General features: G+C 48.2%; 8 protein-coding genes across 8 annotated transcripts; 4 read left to right on the forward strand and 4 right to left on the reverse strand.

The window, feature by feature from the left end:
* Positions 1-1,030: 1,030 nt before the first annotated feature.
* On the reverse strand, positions 1,031-2,642 carry ONS95_007513 (uncharacterized protein; the record flags this gene model as incomplete). The annotated part of the gene is made up of 6 exons (XM_058501026.1): positions 1,031-1,058; positions 1,121-1,470; positions 1,535-1,856; positions 1,939-2,164; positions 2,317-2,383; positions 2,442-2,642. 6 exons carry the CDS (start codon positions 2,640-2,642, stop codon positions 1,031-1,033), a joined length of 1,194 nt encoding a protein of 397 aa, XP_058362343.1.
* Positions 2,643-4,228: 1,586 nt separating this feature from the next.
* Positions 4,229-6,021, reverse strand: RIO1 (protein kinase rio1; the record flags this gene model as incomplete). The annotated part of the gene is made up of 2 exons (XM_058501027.1): positions 4,386-6,021; positions 4,229-4,336 (listed from the first exon to the last, which is right to left on the reverse strand). Exons 1-2 carry the CDS (start codon positions 5,967-5,969, stop codon positions 4,229-4,231), a joined length of 1,692 nt encoding a protein of 563 aa, XP_058362344.1. The 5' UTR covers positions 5,970-6,021.
* A 338-nt stretch (positions 6,022-6,359) lies between these two features.
* SMC3 (Structural maintenance of chromosomes protein 3) lies at positions 6,360-10,131 on the forward strand (the record flags this gene model as incomplete). Its single annotated transcript, XM_058501028.1, has 4 exons — positions 6,360-6,397; positions 6,444-9,267; positions 9,317-9,752; positions 9,800-10,131. 4 exons carry the CDS (start codon positions 6,360-6,362, stop codon positions 10,129-10,131), a joined length of 3,630 nt encoding a protein of 1,209 aa, XP_058362345.1.
* Positions 10,132-10,873: 742 nt separating this feature from the next.
* Positions 10,874-11,930, reverse strand: ONS95_007516 (uncharacterized protein; the record flags this gene model as incomplete). The annotated part of the gene is made up of 2 exons (XM_058501029.1): positions 10,874-11,405; positions 11,476-11,930. 2 exons carry the CDS (start codon positions 11,928-11,930, stop codon positions 10,874-10,876), a joined length of 987 nt encoding a protein of 328 aa, XP_058362346.1.
* Positions 11,931-12,426: 496 nt separating this feature from the next.
* ONS95_007517 (uncharacterized protein) lies at positions 12,427-13,732 on the forward strand (the record flags this gene model as incomplete). Its single annotated transcript, XM_058501030.1, has 7 exons — positions 12,427-12,495; positions 12,557-12,703; positions 12,756-12,860; positions 12,911-13,104; positions 13,166-13,250; positions 13,304-13,505; positions 13,560-13,732. The coding sequence occupies 7 exons, from the start codon at positions 12,427-12,429 to the stop codon at positions 13,730-13,732; spliced, it is 975 nt and encodes a 324-aa protein (XP_058362347.1).
* Positions 13,733-14,192: 460 nt separating this feature from the next.
* Positions 14,193-15,588, forward strand: ONS95_007518 (uncharacterized protein). The gene is made up of 4 exons (XM_058501031.1): positions 14,193-14,417; positions 14,467-14,576; positions 14,631-14,742; positions 14,789-15,588. Exons 1-4 carry the CDS (start codon positions 14,242-14,244, stop codon positions 15,534-15,536), a joined length of 1,146 nt encoding a protein of 381 aa, XP_058362348.1. The 5' UTR covers positions 14,193-14,241; the 3' UTR covers positions 15,537-15,588.
* Positions 15,589-15,756: 168 nt separating this feature from the next.
* On the forward strand, positions 15,757-19,584 carry ONS95_007519 (uncharacterized protein). Its single transcript, XM_058501032.1, has 10 exons — positions 15,757-16,028; positions 16,203-16,269; positions 16,397-16,626; positions 16,762-17,160; positions 17,221-17,548; positions 17,609-17,712; positions 17,820-18,134; positions 18,222-18,318; positions 18,366-18,833; positions 18,890-19,584. Exons 1-10 carry the CDS (start codon positions 15,892-15,894, stop codon positions 18,992-18,994), a joined length of 2,250 nt encoding a protein of 749 aa, XP_058362349.1. The 5' UTR covers positions 15,757-15,891; the 3' UTR covers positions 18,995-19,584.
* ONS95_007520 (uncharacterized protein) lies at positions 19,116-21,051 on the reverse strand (the record flags this gene model as incomplete). Its single annotated transcript, XM_058501033.1, has 4 exons — positions 20,926-21,051; positions 20,083-20,859; positions 19,777-20,028; positions 19,116-19,726 (listed from the first exon to the last, which is right to left on the reverse strand). The coding sequence occupies exons 1-4, from the start codon at positions 21,029-21,031 to the stop codon at positions 19,116-19,118; spliced, it is 1,746 nt and encodes a 581-aa protein (XP_058362350.1). The 5' UTR covers positions 21,032-21,051.
* Positions 21,052-21,134: the final 83 nt, after the last annotated feature.

The following is a 21,134-nucleotide window of genomic DNA, read 5'->3' on the forward strand; positions in this document are numbered from 1 at the left end:
GAAAACCAACGCCAAGAACATGGAGGAGGCTCTGGCCAGATTTCAGACGGAAAAACAAATAAAGGATGTGGAAGTGGCTTCATGAGTTCCCTTTATTCAGCGATCTGCAAATAGGTATTCTCTTCTACATCGAGGTCTGACGAACCAATTATCATCTTTACCAAGTAGAAGATGGCTCCCCATTTTTGCACACTGAATAAAGGGACTATGACAGAGAAACAGAATTTAGACTTCGGCAAATGCTGCTATCAAAGATCGGACGGGACGGCACCTCCCTCGTCAGTTGGCAAACCTGGAGGTCGCTTGACGCATGAGAAGTAAATAAATGACTACACTGTCCATCGATCTTGATAATTTACACCACTGGAAGAATATTTTTTACACTATTCAACTTGTACCTATGCTTTGAAGGATGAGGCTGTGTTCAGCATCCATTCGTTTTGGGGTAAACCCCTGCTGAGCTTCCATCCAACAAAAACCAACATGCACGTCCGGATGCAAGTTCTCTTGGCGCATCACCAACACCGACTTGCGACGCAACAGGTGCGCATGTTCTGTCCTCTCATACGTCTCTGTATTCGATTGGGATTGAGGTATGCAAATCGGGCAAATCAGGACTTGCGAGCCGGAATGAAATGCGGTTCCGATGCACCGCAAAGTCGTGTGAGAGTGATCTGGCCTGGCCATTTCGCCCCCACCACCCGCACCTCGTTCGCAAGCGAGGTCTCACTTTCCAAGAGTGAAATTTTGATTCGACATCGATATTGACCCATTCCGCCTCGCATAGCTTATCGAGCGGAGTTCCCGTCTGCAAGAGCCGCATTCTTGGTCTAGATGCTCTATGAGACTATCAGGCTGAGAGGATTTGCGAAGCATGGTAGGCTTTCCACGCCTACGTGAGCTGTACACCATGCATGGTACCGAATGGATGGTAGACTGATGAATCTAGATCATTGGGTACTTCCCCGCCGGCAACCGTATAGGTAAAGCTTAGAATTGGGGATTTGCAAATCAATACCGGAATGGATATTCAATCTGGTGGTGGCGAATGGTGGTATCTGTTCAACACTCAGGCTCAGCATCCCCCATCGAATGACATATACGGGGTCCAGTAACGTACCTCCCGACTAATTCATCATCGCTATCTACCCTCGTCACATCATCTCTACCATCTGATCCCACACTCTTGACACTCTTCGCCGTATGCGGTCTCCCTGCAATATACGACCCCAGATTAATGGCATGTGAATATTTGGGTGGAGCAGGAAAAGCCTCGAATGTTGTCTCTTCTTTGTGATCAGAGAATGGGTGTCCAGAATAGGCACCAAGCTCGACATCGTGATTTGTCGCAGCGCTGTTACGAGCAGATGGGCGAGCATGAGACTGTTCTGGTGGGGGCGTGGAGGCGCCGAAGAGGCGGGGGCTGAAGCGACTGAAGAATTTCTTGGTTGCCGGGATGGATGCACACATCTGATCTCATCAGCTGGGAATTTCAATCGTAGATATCATGAGAAGACAATCAGGCTGGACCTACAATCCCGACATATAATTCCACCGAGCTAGTAACCCAAGCAGGACTCGCGTGCCAGGTTTTATCCCATCCATCGGTAACTTGATACAAGTAATACGTTCTCAAAATACTGGCAACTGTGACGAGTACTCCTGCGCCAAACAATAAGACGATAATGATTTGCTGCTGTATTGGAAGCTGTAGACGCCAGATGATGGGGATAGGGAGGACAACGATCACGAGGTCGCTGACTGTGTTGATGATGCCGGCGGCGAGGAGGTTCTTGGTTTCAGACATGCATTCGTGTTGAGGTATGAAGGAGAGGGTCCAGTATCTCGAGGGTTTTCTGAGAGTTGTATGTCAGGTATCATATCACAAGTGCAGAAACGAGGGCTCAAAGCAAGAAAGGCAACAACGCGGTAACATACCCGCACTGAAACATCACCCCAAAAATAAATGCCACACATTCAAGGGATATTAATATCATAACTCCGACAATTATTTTAGGGAGTTTCTTAGACGACTCAGTTACGATACGGTAGACGAGAACAAGCATGGATAGCTTGGTGAGGGTCGTCGCGGCGGAGAAGAGGATCTGAGTTGTCAGGACTACTTTGAGACCTGATACTATGGTGTCGGGTCTAACGTCCCAGACTGAATATCCATGTCAGCTTGTACTTTTCGTCCTATTATGGAAGCTTGAGGTCACTTGGGAAAGAGATAATAGGTTCAGATCCTGGGCCTTGAAAATTGGCAATGCAAGAATTCAAAGTGCGTGGGACTGCTAGGAAGTAGATATCACTTACTGTGTCTATTCCAATGAAAATGCCATTCTGCCACTAAACAGATAATCATGAAAGCTGTAGTAGGAACCTGTCTAGGTGTCAGCCTTTCCATTCTCTAATACCTTGCCCTCGAGGAGAGCGCTTACCATAGCAGTCAGGATCAACCAATCATCCCACCCAAAGCTCCTCGAGATCCTCAAGCGAGTATAACATCTGAGTCCAATGATGATGCATACCATAGGGTAGAAGATGCAAGTGGTGATTACAGTTGCTGGGCCTGTAGTAACTGGATCTTTGTAGTTGGGTCGTGGCCAGGATATGATCACGGATGTCGGTGGCATCTGCATTTTGCCGACTTGTAGCCCTGAAGGCTGTTACCCATGCGGTGTTATATAGATCGGTGTGTCAAAATCCAAAGATGTAGATCAAAGACGAAGAATATAAACGATGAAGATGAGCCAGGTATAACGAATATGGCACAGGCGCCCCGGTATTGAGATGGAGAAATGGAGAGACACAAATCCAGGTCAGGACCAGGATATCAAATGCACAGAACTTTCAGATAAAGATAGGATAGAAAGTGAAGATGGGATGAATACGACACTGCGGAGAAAAACCCCTGATACCATCCCCCAGCCATGCCCTACCAAGGACGATCGGCCAATCTACTGCAAGTGAGCTTGCAATCTTTGTTTTGGGCATCATGTCCAGACTTCTGCATCAAGCCTTAGTGCTGGTTTAGCGAGCGAAAAGCCGTCCTCCCCGTGAGCTAATCCCGACTAGAGAGCATTTAGGGAGCACTTGTTCCTGGACGGCGGGATCTTAGCGACTGGGGCGTTGCCAAGAGGTCTTGGAGGGAGGGGAAGGAGTATTTAGGTGAGAATGGACGAGGGATGGGAATGGGGTAGAATAGGATGACAGGATGGGTGACTTCTGAGGAGCTATTGACGATGATGGTGGAATTGGAGAGGGGTTGGTCATCGTAAGCGAGAAGCTTTACTTCGTTAGAGGTGAAACTGGGCGCCTAATTGGCTCGCATGGCCGCTCGCCAGACGGCGCCGAGGTAAACACCACTAAAATGCTCTGCATGTGAGAACTAGGTGTAGTGGTGGTGATCCTTCACGGGATAACTCGCCGTTCCTCACCCTAACCATTACCAACGCTCTTGTCTCTCACACTTCGAGTCGTGCCGTTCTTTCTATTTGGCTCTTGTTGGTATTGTGCCTCGCTATCGTATTCGGGAGTACAACGAACCCCAACTCGAAATCAGAAGTGCTGCACGCACACAAGGACAGTTGGTATGTCCGCGGTATCTGATATTTATTTGCGGGGTTATCTCTTACACTATTGGCTGGCCAAGCATGTGGACTCAACTGTAGACTGAAGATGGATTTGAGTTTGCATCCTGGGGGTATTTTACGCGAGCTTCGTCAGGGGTCGCGATCGCTCAGACCAAATACACGGCTGGTTCTGCGAGTCCCGGCTGTCAATCCGCGACCCGCATGGAAGGACTGGCTTGAGCATCATGGCCTGTCCATCAATAGAACCATTTTTCAAGCACACAACGAGACCAAAAGAGAGAAGAATGGAAAAGCAAGAAAAATATTGCATGCCGACTGAGTAAGTTCCGAAAACTTCGGCAGACAACCAGATATCAGTGCTCTCTTTGATCAGCATTAGCTCGAATCCACAACACGTAAGTTGGTATTCGGGCTTGCAGCTTCTCGAACTGGCTTGCTTGGAGAGGTTTCGCGTTAATTGCAAGACACGGCTCCTAGCCTGGCCTCTGAGAAGGATTGGTCTTCGTCATCTAAATGGTTGTCTGAGAACTGACAAAAACGAAATTTCAATACTTGCCATTTTTCAGAGTGGGGTGAGGGCCGATGTCCATGTGTGAGCTCGGAATATGCTGTATTTATTCGCATATGGCGGTTCAGTGCTTGTGCTTTGCTGCACTGCTCACGAGCTTCTTCTTCAGATGCTTCGGGATCTTGTCTTTTCTCTTCTCGCGCTTCTCCTCCTTCACAGCTTTCTTGTGCTCCTTGAATAGTGTTAGCTGTAGAAAACATGTGTGGATAGAAGACACAAACCTTCTTCGACTCCTTGTCTTCGAAACGTTTGCCTCTTGGAGTTCCTTTTTCGAATCTGCTCTCATCATCACTATCCTCACTTCCACTTCCGCCTTTACTTGGCGGCGAGCTGTTATCCATGGTGTCCTCCCCATCAGCCTCATTCCCTGATGACATTGGGACTTTGTCGGCCAGAAGGTTCCGGTATACGAGGTCATCTTTTTGCCCCTTTCCGATCTTCTCTGCATCACGCTCAATGTCATAGACTTGCTCTAAAGTCTGAGGAATGTACTGTTGTCGGAAAACCTCAGCATCAATCTCTTTCTCAGCAGCGGCCTGTTCTCCTTCCTCTGTAGCAGGTCTGTTAGCCAGTAATTTCTCCAGTGCTTCAGATAGGCCAGGTTCTTGTGCGGGGCCTTCATGAGTGGTTATGAAACCAAATACTGTTTGCTCGGAGAGTACTTCGACATTTTTCCTCCTGAAAAAATCCGAGACGTTCTTAATATCCATTCTCAAGAATTCCAAAGATCTTGGATGGTCATGCTCAACACTTTGCGAGACATCGATGATGAAAAGCTTCTGCTGGTGGTACAAGACGTTGTACTCGCTCAGATCTGCATGTACCAGTTTGCATGTTTGATACATTCGTCGCATGAGGCCGATCATTTGAAGGTACAACAATCTCCATTGTTGGTCAACATCATCCCCTTGTAGCTCGGCATCTCTCAGTCTTGGTGCTGCCCATCCCTTCTTGTCACCAAGGAAGCCCATAACGAGGACATGTAGTCGGAGGTAGACAGGCTCAGGACATGGAATGCCGGCCAAGTAGAGTCGCTTCAGATTTCGGAACTCCTTCTCTGCCCAGACCTTGACCATAGCTCTGTTGTTGCCCTTATTGTAGCCCGATCTGAAACGATGTTCTCCGGTAACGTAACGGTCTCGATCCTTGAAAACGAGAATACTAGTCTTGTAGACCTTAATGGCTCGGTGGATGCTTGGAGCCTCTTCGCCTCCCTCAGTCGTGGGTATTGACACTGCTCCATAGACATTTGCCTCCTTTCCAGTACTCAAACATCCGTTAACTTCTGATACAATACCTCGATTGATCATCTGTAAGAGGATCATTCGGGTCCGCGGATCCAAGACTTGCTCGTTTGTCGCGCGATCCGACTTGTCCTTTCCGTGGGTCTTGGCTCTTTCCCCTCCTCCTCCGCCTTCTAATCTTATCTTTCCCGCATGTTTGGAAAGACTGGTAATTTGATCGTCCACGCTTGCCTGAGTGTTTGCTATTGGCTTCTGTGAATTTGTTCGCGGGGCAGTGGCGTTAGGGTCGTTGAGTTTTCGTTGACGGTTGTAGGACTTCGTCAAATCGCCTGAGGTAGGGTCGTATTCTATATCATCGAAGAACTCCTCGTCTTCCTCCTCGAATAGGTCATCATAAACCTCATCCTCGTTGTCTGCTGCGTAACCACCAGTTGGCGTTTGTGGTGGGGCATCCTGAGAAGTTGTAGATGTTGCATAGCCGTGGTTCGGGACATATGTGTGCGTAGGAACTTGAGCTGCTGCTGGAGTAGACTCCTGTGGAGGAGGGTTCGAATCGGACATATTGAGAGAGTTAATGCTGAGGTCCTGTATAGGATCTGGTGGCAGGGTATTGTTTCAGCAGCAAACTGTGCATCCTCGAATATCCCACCAAGTCATCCGAAATTGTTTATTCTGCCAAGGGCGGTGACTATTCAGGGCTAGCCTGCTTAGACACGACCCGAAGCCTCTCAACCTGCACTTCAACTTGGGCAGCGCGTCAAGACCGCGTCTGCGACAAGACGAGAACTCTCATTCTTTCTCAACGACACCACGACGCGGTCTGCGATTCGAGTGTCATTATCTCCGGAGACATCTAAATACCGCTTGCCAAACTCCCTGCAAGCATCCCATTCTCCTTAAACAGGCCGCAAACACCACCGGCCGCTCCCGCGGCGCATACAAATCGCGAAGATGTACATCAAGCAGATTATCATCCAGGGCTTTAAGAGGTACGTCTGCCATTTTCGCGCAAAGAAATGCGCTAATGGGCTATAGTTACAAAGAACAAACCGTCATCGAACCGTTTTCGCCCAAGACAAATGTTATAGTTGGTCGCAATGGCTCAGGCAAGAGTAACTTCTTCGCAGCTATTCGATTCGTTCTCAGCGATGCATACAGTCAAATGGGTCGCGAAGAGCGACAAGCTTTGTTGCATGAGGGCTCGGGTTCGGCGGTAATGTCCGCTTATGTTGAGATCATATTCGACAATAGCGACGACAGATTCCCAACTGGAAAGGAGGAGCTTATTCTGCGAAGAACGATCGGCCTCAAGAAGGATGAATACTCACTGGATCGCAAAAATGCCACGAAAACGGATGTCATGAACCTTTTGGAATCGGCTGGTTTCTCGAGGTCGAATCCATACTACATTGTTCCTCAAGGACGCGTCACTGCTTTGACGAATATGAAGGATCCCGAAAGACTCAATCTGTTGAAGGAGGTTGCAGGCACTCAAGTCTACGAAGCACGTCGCACGGAGTCTTTAAAGATCATGACTGAAACAAACAACAAGCGTGCCAAGATTGACGAGCTTCTCGACTACATCAAGGAGCGTCTTGCGGAACTGGAGGAAGAGAAGGAGGAGCTGCGTGGTTACCAGGAAAAGGATAAAGATCGCCGATGTCTTGAATATGCATTCTACCATCGAGAACAGACGGCATTGGCGCAAGCACTTGACGAGATTGAAGAAGCTCGACAAGGTGGCATGGAAGGCTCAGATGAGCAGAGAGCGTCATTCTTGGCTGGTGAAAAGCTCATTCAAGAGCTGGACGCAGAAACCAAGCAACTTACTCGCCAAATGGAGTTACTGAAGCTTGAGCGCCGTCAATTGGACGAAGACAGACGGGAGGCCTCAAAAACCCAAGCAAAGGTTGAGTTAAAGGTTAAGAGCTTGACAGATGGTCAATCGGCTGCGGAGCAGGCCAGATCCCGGCACCAACAGGAGCTCAAGGCTGTTAAGCAAGACATTGCGTCAAAAGAAGCCGAGCTTGCGAAGATTCTCCCAGATTTCAATAATCGGAAGGCGAAGGAGTTGGAAGTTCGCAAAAATCTCGACACCGCCGAAGCCGCAAGAACCAGACTCTACAACAAACAGGGACGGACTTCTCAATTCAAGAACAAGGCAGAGCGGGATGCCTGGTTGAAGGATGAAATCCAGAACCTCAGCACCGCTCTGGGTGAACAAAAAGCCAACCGCATCGATGCTTCAGAGGAAGTTAAGGCAGTTCAGACAGAAATCAAGAGTCTGGAAGGCGAGATTGCAGGCCTGCGCAAGCGCTTCGAAGGTTGGGGAGGCAGCAGACAAGCACTGTATGAGGAAGTGACTACCGCTAAGGATGGCCTGGAAAAACTTCAGGACGAACGAAAGGTTCTTCGTCGTGAGGATGACAAGCTGGAGTCTATGATCGAAGATGCACGCCAGGAGAGAAATCGCGCCGAGAAGGAGCTTTCGCACACCATGGACAACGCCACATCGAGAGGTCTAGCGGCCATTCGACGTCTCAAACAGGAACACAACGTCACTGGCGCTTATGGTACTATTGCTGAGCTTCTCGATGTCCCAGAAGTCTACCGATTGGCTGCGGAGCAGACTGCTGGAAATAGCCTCTTCCATTATGTTGTTGACAATGAAAAGACTGCGACTTTTTTTGCTGACGCTCTGTACAAGCAACGGGCTGGAAGAGTCACAATCATTCCTATGGCTGAGCTCAGAACTCGCCCAACGAAGCTGCCAAATGCATCTGATGCTATTCCCTTGCTTGGCAAGCTCAAATATGAACCGAAGTTTGAGAAGGCGATGAGCCATGTCTTTGGCAAGACAGTAATCTGTCCATCCCTGCCTGTTGCGGCGCAATATGCTCGGAGCCACGGTTGTAATGCTATCACAACTGATGGTGATACTGCGAATAGAAAAGGAGCTATGACTGGTGGATACATCGATCCCCGAAAGTCACGTCTTGAGGCGGTTCGCGCGGTCAGCAAGTGGCTCGACGAATATGAGTCGTTAAAGGCTCGGTCTGATGAGATCAGAAGAGAAGTCGAGCAGAAGGACAACGAGATCACAAGTGCCATTGGTGATTTACACAAATTACAACAGAATCTCAGCCGATTGGACGAAAGCTTCGACCCGCTCAAAGTCGAACTAAGAACTAAGAGCACCCAACTCGAAAAGCTGAAGGGTTCACTTGACGCCATAAACAGTCGCAAGGATGTCGTTGATCAACTGATCAGATCTCATGGGGAGAGCATTTCCGCCTATGAACTCGACTTAGCTGCCGATTTCAAGAAGGCATTGACATCTCAAGAAGAGCGCCAACTCGAGCAGCTCAATACCTCAGTCCAGGAACTGCAACAAGAATGGAACGAGCTCAGCAAGGCTCGACGTGAGCTTGAAGGTCGCAAGCAGCTCCTCGAACTGGATCTTCGAGAAAATCTTCGACTGAAGTTGGATCAGCTAAGTAGTCAAGAGATTGACACAACCGCTAGCGGGGGATCTGGGAACCTCAAGGAAGCCCAGCGTGAGTTGAAGCGGGTCCAGAAAGCAGCATATGCTGTTACGAGTAAGCTTCAAGATGCCGAAACCCAGATTGAGCAAATCGAAGTAAAAATCTCGAACCTTGCAAAGGAGAAAGCCCAGCAAGTGGAGCAACAATCCGAGACCGCAAAGGCCATCGAGAAAGCCCAGAAGAGGATGGAGAAGAGTGTTGCAAAGAAGGCATTATTGACTTCATCTGCTGCCGACTGCGCTAAGAACATTCGCGACCTTGGAGTCCTTCCCGATGAGGCTTTCGAGAAATACTCCGACAAAGACTCGAAATACGTATGTATTGTCGTGCCAATTCTTCATTCATTTAACTGACTGTTTGTAGATTACCTCCAAGCTTAAGAAAGTCAATGATGCTCTTAAGAAATACAAAGGCGTCAACAAGAAGGCGTTCGAGCAATACAACAGCTTCACCTCCCAACGAGATAGTTTGACGAAGCGAAGAAAGGAACTCGACGACGGCCTCACGTCTATCCAAGATCTTGTTGAAGTACTCGATCAACGCAAAGATGAAGCTATCGAACGAACCTTCAAGCAAGTATCCAAGGAGTTTGCATCCATCTTTGAGCGACTTGTGCCTGCTGGCCGTGGCCGTCTAGTCATCCAACGCAAGACTGATCAGCGCGCTCGAGATGAGGAAGACTCTGATGAAGAACCTCGGGAGAGTGTTGAGAACTATACAGGTGTTGGCATTAGCGTGTCTTTCAACAGCAAGCACGATGAGCAACAACGTATTCAACAGTTGAGCGGAGGTCAAAAGAGTAAGTTCTTGATTCCTCAATCCTCTCTCTCTCAGCTAATAAATCAGGTTTGTGTGCCCTCGCACTGGTTTTCGCCATCCAACAATGCGATCCAGCACCATTCTACCTCTTCGATGAAATCGACGCAAATCTTGATGCCCAATACCGAACCGCCGTTGCACAAATGCTCGAAGAGATCTCGGCTCAGCAGAGCAGCCAAAATGCTGACAATGGCGCTGGGGGTATGAGCGGACAATTCATCTGCACGACTTTCAGACCGGAGATGCTGCTCGTTGCGGATAAGTGTTATGGTGTCACGTTCCACAATAAGACCAGTGGTATCGATGCTGTCAGCCGAGAGGAAGCTTTGAGATTTGTGGATGGTGAGGCGCCAAAGTAAGGCTGTTTGAAGGAGCATGAGATTTGATGGAAGGAGGATTGCATAATGAATGGAAGGCTGGATATGAAGTTAGGGCTCGGCGTCTGGGATACTGGAACTCTTCCTCTATGTGTAGGCTTGGCAGGCTGCTTAAGAGGGCAGGGTGTGCTTATCCAAGGAAATATTCCTGCGTGTACAAATTTTACTGCAAATGAAGATAAGTCAATGCTACAATCGCTGAAAATAACAGTCGTGGACCTCGACGGTTCGCATCTTCATTCCTTGGATCCTTTGGAATTCCTTGGCACTCACTCTGTACGCGGCTGCGGGACTGATGGCAAGCTTATTCTGGCTATCCGGGTATGTGATCCATATCGTCTTGGTCTGCAACTCGCAACGTGTGTGCAAGGGGAGCAAAGTGCTTCCCGGGACTGCGACCTCGACCGCTTAGGGGCAGTTGTGAAAGTAAATAAAGGTGCGATGTGCAACAAAAAGTCATCAAATAGCTAGACCATCATTTAGCGAATATTTACTTGGAATCGTAAGAATATAAGGTGAAAGTCTAATAATTGTTGGATTTGTTGATACTCTGGTATTCAGGTCTCGCTTGTGGCACCTGGTATATCTCGCAATGCTCACACCCATTTAAAGTTTGATCACCACTTCACGTTTGTGAAAAGTCTTAGTAAATAGTGCCCGGATGACTCAGTGACTCAGTCATCTATTGACCAGAGTTCTATAGCCGATCAGACTCTACATTGATCTATTTACCTAGCTTCGCCTCAAGAGTACTCATAGCATTGGTAGCCACGTTCCAAGAGTCCCACTCTCCCTTTGGCAAGCTTCCTTTCAAAGGTAATCTCCCACCTTCCAAAGTACCCATACCTAGCACACGATAGACAGCCTCCTTGATACCAACAATACCCCACTTTCCAACGAACTCCTCCGCTCGACTGACCGCAAATTGCAGTCTTTGAATTTCCAACAGGGTTTCAGGCTCGATTGGACGTTTTGCTGCGAGTTCGAAAAGGTGCGCTACCGTGCCGGGATAGATAGCTGCGAGGCCGTCGATGACACCCGCGGCTCCAAAGAATACGATTGGTCCGAGTTGCTGCCCGAAGCCACTGTAAACACGGAATTTGCTGTGATCGATCTCAGGATCTAGTGATACTTGCAAGTGGTGGGAGACATTGCCATGTGACATTTTGCAACCGACGATATTTGGGTGAGCAGCAAGCTTGGTGTATGTTTCCAAGCTGACTGTGATGTTGTTGGTTACACCAGGATAGTTATATCTTTCCAAAATATCAGTAACACGCCTCGCAATACAAGAAGAAGAAGAAAGCAATTTGGCACCTGACTTACATCATAATTGGAATCGGGCTCTTGTCAGCAACGAGCGTATACCACTCTCTCAAATTCTCCTGATTCGCAGCTCCCCCGAAATACCCAGGAGCAAGCACAAGTCCCCACTGCGCACCGGCTTTCTTCGCATCTTCCAGCCATTCCAGCGCCTCTTCGACGGAATTGATCAGAACGCCTGCAATAATGGGGTAATCTGGGAACCCCGCTTCTGTAAGTCCCTTGCGAACGCCAGAAATCAAATCGAAGCGCTCTGTTCGAGATAGATGGATGGCTTCGCCTGTACTGCCCAGGAGAACGAGACCTCGAATTCCGTTTTTGGCGAGGTGGATGCTGTGCTTTGTTTGGGTCTCGACGTCGATGGGGGCTTGGATTGTGGATGGTGAGGAGGGCTTGAAGAATGTTGGGACGGGGACGAAGACGCCGTCTGGTGGGGGGAGGGAGGCTGAGGCGGTCATATTGAAGAAGGGTATATGAATCTGCGCCGGAGAATTTTCAATGTTGTTTATTTGAAGATTTTGAGTTGGCTTGGAACCTGATTTGGTTGCTTATGAGTGAGTGTCTGTTGTTTTCATCGCGTGATAATGCATCCGGGACAATGTGAGCCGAATCCCCCACTCTCGATGGTTATGGTTACCGGAAAAGGTATTCCGCGTTCGGAGCCGCCACATCTTTGTCATGTTTTCTCTGTAGTGTCATCTTGTATGAATTATGAACCAATGGGATCTAGAGCAGTTTTCGTAGGCATTCTTGAAACTCCCCAGCCAGCCAGCTTCCGGCTGCCGGCGGAAAAGGATGAGCCCCCGCGCCAAGTTCACCCCACCAAGCACATGACTTTTAGCTAAGTAGTGCCTGGATGTTTATGTTCACCTCTTCTAAAATATCTATTTTGAAAAAGATATTGCAAGTGAGCTTGAGAATTTTCATATTGAAACCTCTGCAACATACGAAATCATGGCACTCAACCGCTCTTTCAAGCTAAACTCTGGATACAGCATCCCCGCCGTAGGTCTCGGTACCTGGGTAAGTGACTTGGCAAAAGACATTAAGTCGATACCACCAACGGAAACTAATATTCCGACAGCAATCAGGACCAAATGAGGTCAAAGAAGCTGTAAAATCTGCTTTAGAAATTGGCTATAGGCATATTGATGCCGCGGCTGTGTATGGAAACGAGACTGAAGTAGGAGAGGGCATCAAGGCTTCGGGAGTTGACAGAAAAGACATATTCGTGAGTGGTTTCGTGATTCAAACTTAGAAGTGATGATCTGACGGGAAAATAGATCACTGGAAAATTATGGAATACGGATCATAAGCCTGAAGATGTTGAGGCAGCTCTCGACACAACGTTGAAGGATCTTCAAACTGATTATGTTGATCTGTACCTGGTATTTATTTCTCATCCGATTTCTTGTGTTCATGAAGCTTATGAACCTAGATCCACTGGCCGGTAGCGTTTCCCAAATCTTCCGAGAGATTTCCTGTAGATCCAGCCACAGAGCAGATCGCAGTCATTGACGTGCCAATCATTGACACGTGGAGAGCAATGGAGGCGCTTGTGAAGAAGGGGAAGGCATGGAGTATTGGGGTGAGCAATTTCACTCAGGCGAAAATGGAATCCCTTCTGAAAAGGTAAGTCGGAAACTTGACAGGAAGATTGACATGAACTTCTCAGATTCTGACATTCGAGTAGTGCAAATATTCCTCCAGCAGTGAATCAAATCGAGGCACACGCATATCTGCAACAACCAAAACTTCTGCAATGGATGAAGGACAATGTAAGTCATGTGACCGAGATACCATCTATTCCCAGCGTCTGACAGAATGGCAGAACATCGTTGCCGCAGCTTATAGTCCGCTCGGGAACAACATCTACAATCTTCCACGAGCTGTAGATGACCCAACAGTCATCAGCCTCGCCAAAGAATTGGGAAAGGAGCCCGCTCAATTGCTCATCAGCTGGGCTGTTCAGCGAGGGACGGTCGTGCTTCCAAAGAGTGTGACTGCAAGTCGTATCAAGGACAACTTCCAAGGTAAATGACAGTAGCTATACCTGTTTTACGCTCAAGCTGACCCGTCATTCCTAGACTTTGAACTTCCCCAGGATGTGTTTGACAAAATCATCGCTCTGGACAAGCACCACAGATATAACTTCCCAGCTCGTTTGGGCGTAGATATCTTCGATGAGGTCAGTGAGGAGAGTCTCAAGAAGAGTGTTGAGGATTGGAAGGCGGCCCAGAGGAAGTTGAAGCAGGGTTGAGATGCATGTGGATATGTCACTTTAGCGAGAACCAGCCCCTTTCTTGTGTAAGCGAGGTGTGACAGAAAGTCAACATTGCGTCGTAGGAACATTTGTAGCATCAAAATGAAATCTGACTCTAGACAATTCTTCTATATTCGAGCGGCAAAATGATTTGTGCGCTGTATCGTGACCTGATAGATGAGCTTTTAGTCTTTTCCTGGTAATTTCCTAGCAGGTCAGGAACTGGTCAACAATAATATTGTTCGGTGGTAAGCTTCTCAATCCCCACACGTCACAGGCATGGATAACAACAACATTTGTGTCAAATCTGGTTTATCGGATGCTCCACTAGCTTCCGTGGTGTAAAGCAGCTTCCGATATAGTTTTCCGCTCCCGCGGCCCGGCCCCAGAATCACCTGACGGCATGGTTTAATGGCCTGGCCAGCCGAGCATATACAAGAAGTTCATTCGAGGATCAACGACATATCCAGCCTCAACACATCCTCTGATTAATTTTTTACATCAAGATGCCTAAGATTGCACAAATTGAATACTTTCGAGTGCCTCCAAGATGGCTCTTCGTCAAAATCACGGATGAAGCGGGGAATGTTGGGTGGGGTGAGGCGTCGCTGGAAGGGCATACTCAAGCCGTGGAAGGATGTTTAGATGCTTATATCGATCGATTTACAGGTTTAGAAGCCAAGTAGGTATCTTTTATTTATTAAGTTAGATTCTCGTTGATGCCTTTTCAGTGATATCGAACAGATATGGCAGATTGGGTGGCGGGGTGGATTCTACCGAGGCGGACCGGTTCTCATGAGTGCGCTCGCTGGAATCGACATTGCACTATGGGATCTGAAAGGTACTTCCGCTTTCCTGGGGATTTTGAAAAGCCCACAGCTCACACTTTTTGTAGCCCGAAGACTTGGTGTACCTATCTATGAGCTGTTAGGAGGGAAAGTACGAGACAAGATCAAGGTCTATGCATGGATTGGCGGGGATCGACCATCAGATGTCGCGAATCAAGCGTAAGACTTTACCAGATGTTTTGAGGTATAGAACTGACAAGACTAGACAAGCACGAAAAGACCAGGGATTTACGGCTATCAAAATGAATGGGACTGAAGATCTTGGATGGCTCGACTCTCCAGCTGCTCTCGACGATTGTGTTGAGCGACTCAAGGCAGTCAAAGCCATTGGCATGGACGCAGGAATCGATTTTCACGGTCGTGTTCACAAGCCAATGGCCAAACAGCTTGCCAAAGCTCTTGAACCATACCGCCCTATGTTTATCGAAGAACCTTTGCTTTCCGAACATATCAACGGAATCAAGGGCCTGTCTCGCTTAGTGGGCACACCAATTGCACTCGGGGAGCGATTACATTCACGATGGGATGTCCGCCCATTTCTCGAGGCAGGTGCAGTCGACATTTTACAGCCTGATATCAGTCATTGTGGAGGCATCTCAGAAATCCGCCGCATTGCAGCTTTGGCAGAGACCTACGACGTTGCCATTGCCCCTCATTGTCCGCTCGGACCAATCGCTTTGGCAGCAAATGTGCAAGTCGCAGCTACTGCTGCGAATTTTGTGATTCAAGAAATGAGTCTTGGAATACATTATAATGCCGGGAGTCAAGATCTCACGAGCTACACGCACAATCCAGAAGTATGGAATGTGGAGGGAGGGTACATTAAATTGATGCAAGGGCCAGGTCTTGGGATTGAAATTGATGAAGAACAGGTGAAGAGGCTTTCTAAGGAGGCAGCGCCTTGGGTTAGTCCTACTTTCACGGGACCTGGAGGAGAGCTGAGGGAGTGGTAGAACGCGATTTACTGGATTCGTAGCAATAAAACAATAGGACTGTTTGGCTTCACAAGAAACCCCCTTCTCTCTTAGCGACTAATCATGGTCTATGCGAGCATAGCCGAATGGTCAGACCGAGGAATCAAACAACCCCACATTTAACGCCAACTTTGCCTCTTGACTGGCGGAATAATCTTTCACCCCACGGAGACCTCGAATGTTTTCCGAGATATCCGACGGCTATACCCCGCTTCCCCAGCATTTCAAATGTGCCATCTCAACCACGTCTTCAATCGTACCATCGTCTTCGGATACATGCCAACCGGATGAACCTGAGATCTTGAATCATAAATTTCGCCCCCACATCAACAGCATGACTGACCACCATCCGGCAAGCGAACTCCTATCTCCGACCGACAATGGTGACCACAGTCCCTCGCAAGTGAAGAAGCGGAAAAGGGCAGATGCTGAACGCACTCGTGTCAGCCGGGCCTGTGACAGATGCAAGAGGTGAGAATGAACTAATTATAGCATCATAGCCGTAACTGCGTGATTGTTTCTTGTACGTGTCGCGGATCAGACTTGCTTTGGGGGCTTCACTGTGCTGTGCCCAAAGTGCTATGACATGCTGATGACATTGAGCACGGTTTCTAAACTTGATAGACAAGGCTGATCATCTCAAAGGAAGAAGACTAGGTGTAGTGGAAGGCTTCCTTGTATCCTGTGTACCACTTCTGGCTTGGTTTGCGAGGTCGGTATACTTTTTTCTTGTTCATCCCTGCTCCTTACTTACAATAGTGTAATCCCCACCAATGCCTTAAGTCAAGTCTATCACAATTACAGGTTCGTAAATAGCAATACTAACTTCAGGGTTCCAGTTTACGGCCGCTTACACGCGTGGGCGACCTCCATCTGTGCTCCCAGAAGATGGCTTGAGTTACACCGACTCGGGTGTCTCTAAAGTTCCGGCTCAGGTGAACTCCAATCACGATTCCACCGACGGGGGTCCTGCATTACATAACATCCAGTCAGGCATGCCTCAGTTACTTCATGTGGATCGAGTAGAGTCTAGGGTGCAGTCATCGAGGAACTCTCCAGAGCCCCCTCAGTAAGTCATCTCTTCCAGTCAACGTCACGTATTACCCTAGTGATCTCGGAGCAGCTTATCTTGAACCTGCCAGCCTAGACCCCCAAAGCAAGCCAATTGGTCCTCTAGTAGCAATTAGCTGACTTCATTGGATAGGACTGACTTGCAGGGCCACTTTGTAGGCCCTTCCTCAGGAGTCTCTTTCCTATTACGGGTACAAAAGAAACTCCATCAAAAAGTGTCATTCTCTCACAAGTCATCAATATTCACATTTGGTGATGCCCCTTTACCGAAATATGACCCCTCGTTCTTTCTGCTGCCGCCAAAGGCAGACGCAGAGATACTCGTTGCAAGATATTTCGATTTCGCTGTCGCTACACATCGCTTCCTTCATAGACCGACGGTTGAGTCTTGGCTCGAGGAGTTTTATGATAATTTAGGGGTAATGATACAGAAGGATGGTGCTAAGGAGAGGATAGCGTTGTTGTTTATGGTTTTTGCTCACGCAAAGGAGCATATGCATGACGATGCCAGTCAGAATGGTGTTGATACTAGGTAAGAGAATCTTCTCTGGACTTTAGCCGCCCTTTCGAATTCATCGCTAACAACACACAGTGCCAGATATTTCCAAGCAGCCGATCAACAACTGTCTTCGGAAACTGGAGAAATTCGTCTGACGAGCGTCCAAGCCAGACTTTGCCAGTGCTTCTATCTCCTCTCTCGATCCAGGGTCAACCATTGTTGGAGCCTGTTCGGTACAACAGCCCGGTTGATTCTAGCAATTGGAATCCACCGGAAACGACGTTTGGAGACGTCCAATGGATCCGATCTTATCGATTTTGAGTGCAGGAAACGAGTCTTTTGGTGCGCATACGGGTTGGATAACTACCTCAGCGCTGCGTTGGGGAGACCGAGGACGTTTCATGATGATGACATTGATCAGGTAGGCATTTCTCCGAGGTGGTGTATCACTCTGAGATTATATGGTCTGATGTCATGACAGGAACTTCCGACTTGCGTAGACGATGCAGATATTACGGCGCAGAGTATCCAGCCTCATAAATCCAAGGGACAGGCCATCATGGCAGCTTCTGTAGCCCACAATACGTACGTTCTCACACCGTAAAACCTTCGGTCCATCTTGAAGTCATATTCATACCTCATGACATTCCCGTGGGGAACTGTTCTTTATTCTGCTGACTTATTTCTTCCAGATTGTCGAAGATCATAAGCCCCATCCTGCGAGATTTATATGCTATCCGAGCACCGTCTCTTCCAGATCGAGTCAATCTTACAGCGAAGTACGCGGAGGAGTTATCCAATTGGAGAAAAGGCCTTGCCCGGTTCTTGAACGGAGACTCCGTCGATACTTCGCTGTTGATTCCTCTTTTCCAGCGACAACGGAATGTCCTGAATTTGGCATACTACCACGCACTTATTCTTGTCTATCGTCCCTTCCTCCTCAGTAATTTTGCCAGTCTCAATAGCCGGAACAATCGTCTCCGTGGAGCACCTGGATCACCAGATATGTAGGAAACCCATTCTCAGATCTTCGAACATTTCAAACATTTTGACTATATCGTTTACTTTTGACCGGCCACTGCTGATTTTCCCAGGGATAAGAATGTCTCCGAGTGCCTCAACGCAGCCATGAATGTTGCCTTGATCGTGGATGAATTGCACGAGTCCAAGCAGGTATTCCGTGGATTTTGGGTAAGAAACTTCCCCAAAACTATCGTCAAAATACTAACATGCCGAAGTTTACACACTACTTTGCTTTTTGTGCCGTCGTTATCCTGTATATCTACACGATCCAACAACGTAATTCGCCCAGAGAAAAATACCGTGCATACTTTGAAGCTGCAGAGAAATGCCAACGCCAAATCTCAGCAATGGCCGGACATGAGTCTTTAGCTGAGCGATACAGCGTGGTTCTTGAGGAGTTACGCCTCGAAGCTGTCAAACAAACGGAAACGACCCGAGACACCAATAATCAAGCACTTCGGATGAACTCAATGCCCCAAGTTGGACAAATTTTCCCGACAGCAGTAATCGACGGATATCAGCAATCCCATCCTAGCAATGATAGGCGCACGTCTGATTTCGACCTAGCGACAAATGCCTACGCCCATGATCATGAAGGTGGTGGTCCTGGAGAAGGACAAAATTCTACCACACCTTCAAGTCTGATGGCGGAGTTGACCAGCTGGGGAGAGTTTGACTCATTGGTAAGCACTAGAATCACTCCAAGTCTTTCATACTGCCAGTTTCTAATCTTTACAAGGTAAATGCTGGGATGGGAGGCTTGGACTTCCTCTCGATGGGCGATCAAGGTGGTATGTGGGAAGGAACTCTGGACAACACCTTTCCTGGTAATGTCGGCATATGATGTCTATTGGATCTCGGTCTACAGTGTCTTCTACATATATTTACCTTCTATTGCAACATATCACTGCACTCTGAATAAATGGGAAATATAATGCTCTCGTTCAATTTGTGCAACAGACCTCTCATGACTTTTCCACGAGTCCCTCTAAAACACACAAGATACCTTCCGCACCAGGATCAGGCACCTGGCTCCACGCACTTTCTTCAACATATACAGCTCTTCCAAAGGCTGCTTGCATTCCTTTCGTAGCCTCGACCCCCTTCTTGGCTTTCTGCAAGGCGACTTCTGCCCCTTCTCCAGCCTCGAAACTTACGATGAATGGTTCCAGAGCATCCATCAAGGTCCGATCACCTTGTCTTGCGGGTGTAGCAGCTTGCAACTTAGACAAAGCGCTACTAGCTACCACGCCCCACTCAGAGGAGCCGAGTTCACTGTTTGTTGAAAGGGATCGAAGGGCGGATGCAAGGGCATTGAAGAAGATGCTGTACAGTGCTCCAGATGTACCGTCCATACTTTCTTCGATGACATTTGAGATGCCCAGAAGTGTTGAGGCGGCAATTGGGCTCAACTCGGATTTATCAATGTAAGCCAGAACTGCTTTTGCTCCGCGAGCAAGCGTGATTCCGCAATCACCGTCGCCGACGATGGTATCGGCTTCAGTTATCCGAGCTTCTGAATCGATGAGATTCTTACAGGCTTTTATTACTCGAGACTTGAATTCCTGTACGTTCACTGCAAGCTGTGTCAATACAACTTCGGAACAGAGCTCGGAGAGAACTTACTCTTGGCACCGTCGTGGGATCCTTGAACATCTGATACAGAATGTTGAGATGCTTGGTCTACTTGTAACGACTTGTCTCGCTTCAAGGACAGAAGACCTTCCGTTGAAGGCCATCCAACAGCATTGGAAGGTGCATCGAGGTACTTCAGCATTTCCGAGTTGGCCTTCAGAAGTGTAATGCTGAAACCTGGGCCATCAAGACTACTCATGAAGGTCCCAGAAAGTACTCTCGACAGTGTGAATTTCAGACTCTCTAGTACATCCGTCAGCAAGACTCTTGAAGGGGACGGAAATGTGAAGTGCTCACCAAGGGCTGAGACAACAGCTTTTGTGATGCCGCCCAGTTCCAGCACTGAGATGCCACCAAGATTATTGATGAGCAGGACAATTTCTTCTGCATCGCTCATGTTGACATACGATCTGTCGGCGTCCGTGGTGCTCAATAATTGGTCGAGCATCATGTCGATAAGGGTCTTCGCATTAGGTGGTGGGTTGAGAATCCGACTGCCGGATTCGTTGTGGATGCCCATACCGAGCTCAATTTGGTCAGGAGGGGCAGTGGTGGGATCAGACACTGCACGACCCGGAACATGCACATGTCCTAAAGATGCTCCAACAGTAACTAGGTTCGAGGCAACTAGTCGCCCCATACTAGCCAACTTTTCCAGAGAGGCATTTGGGTCCTTGCTCATGGCACCCAGAATCTTATGTACTAGCACAGTCCCAGCCAGCCCTCTTCGTCCAACCTTGCCACTCTTCTGACGTCCAACCGAGACATCGTCTCCGACAACTATTATCTCGACCTTCAGACCATAGTTCGCTCGAGCCTTCTCAGCTGCAAGATGAAAGTGGAATACGTCTCCTGTATAGTTCTTTATTATCAGAATTGTTCCAGCCTCTCCGCCGACTCGAGATATGGTGTTGACAATCTGCGATACATTTGGCGACGCGAATATCGAGCCGGAAACAGCTGCTGTCAAGAGACCTTCTCCCACGTAGCCTGCGTGTGCTGGCTCGTGTCCTGCACCTCCCCCGGATATAAGTGCGACGTTTTTCGAGGAATCGTGCCCGGTGTAGAAGACAGCTAAAAGTCACATCTTAGTCTGGACCAACTTTGGGCTCGGCGCAGTTTCGGTTGTAAAATATTTACATTTATTCGCTCTGTCAAAACCAAGAAACGTGTTGGTGAGAGTCAGACTCTCAAGACAATCCAGCACTAAGGCCTCGGAGTCGTGAAAGAAATGTCTTGTTGACATGGTGTGGAAGCGAGATCAGGTCACGGGGTTTGGATTCGTAGTGGTGGTATCACACGTAACAGGAGCGCGGCCTCAGGATATTATGATTCCTCCATTCTACAAT

This window comes from Cadophora gregata (genome assembly GCF_030347475.1).
Source record: "Cadophora gregata isolate MNR1 chromosome Unknown scaffold_2, whole genome shotgun sequence".
In the NCBI taxonomy this organism is placed as follows: Eukaryota; Fungi; Ascomycota; class Leotiomycetes; order Helotiales; family Ploettnerulaceae; genus Cadophora; species Cadophora gregata.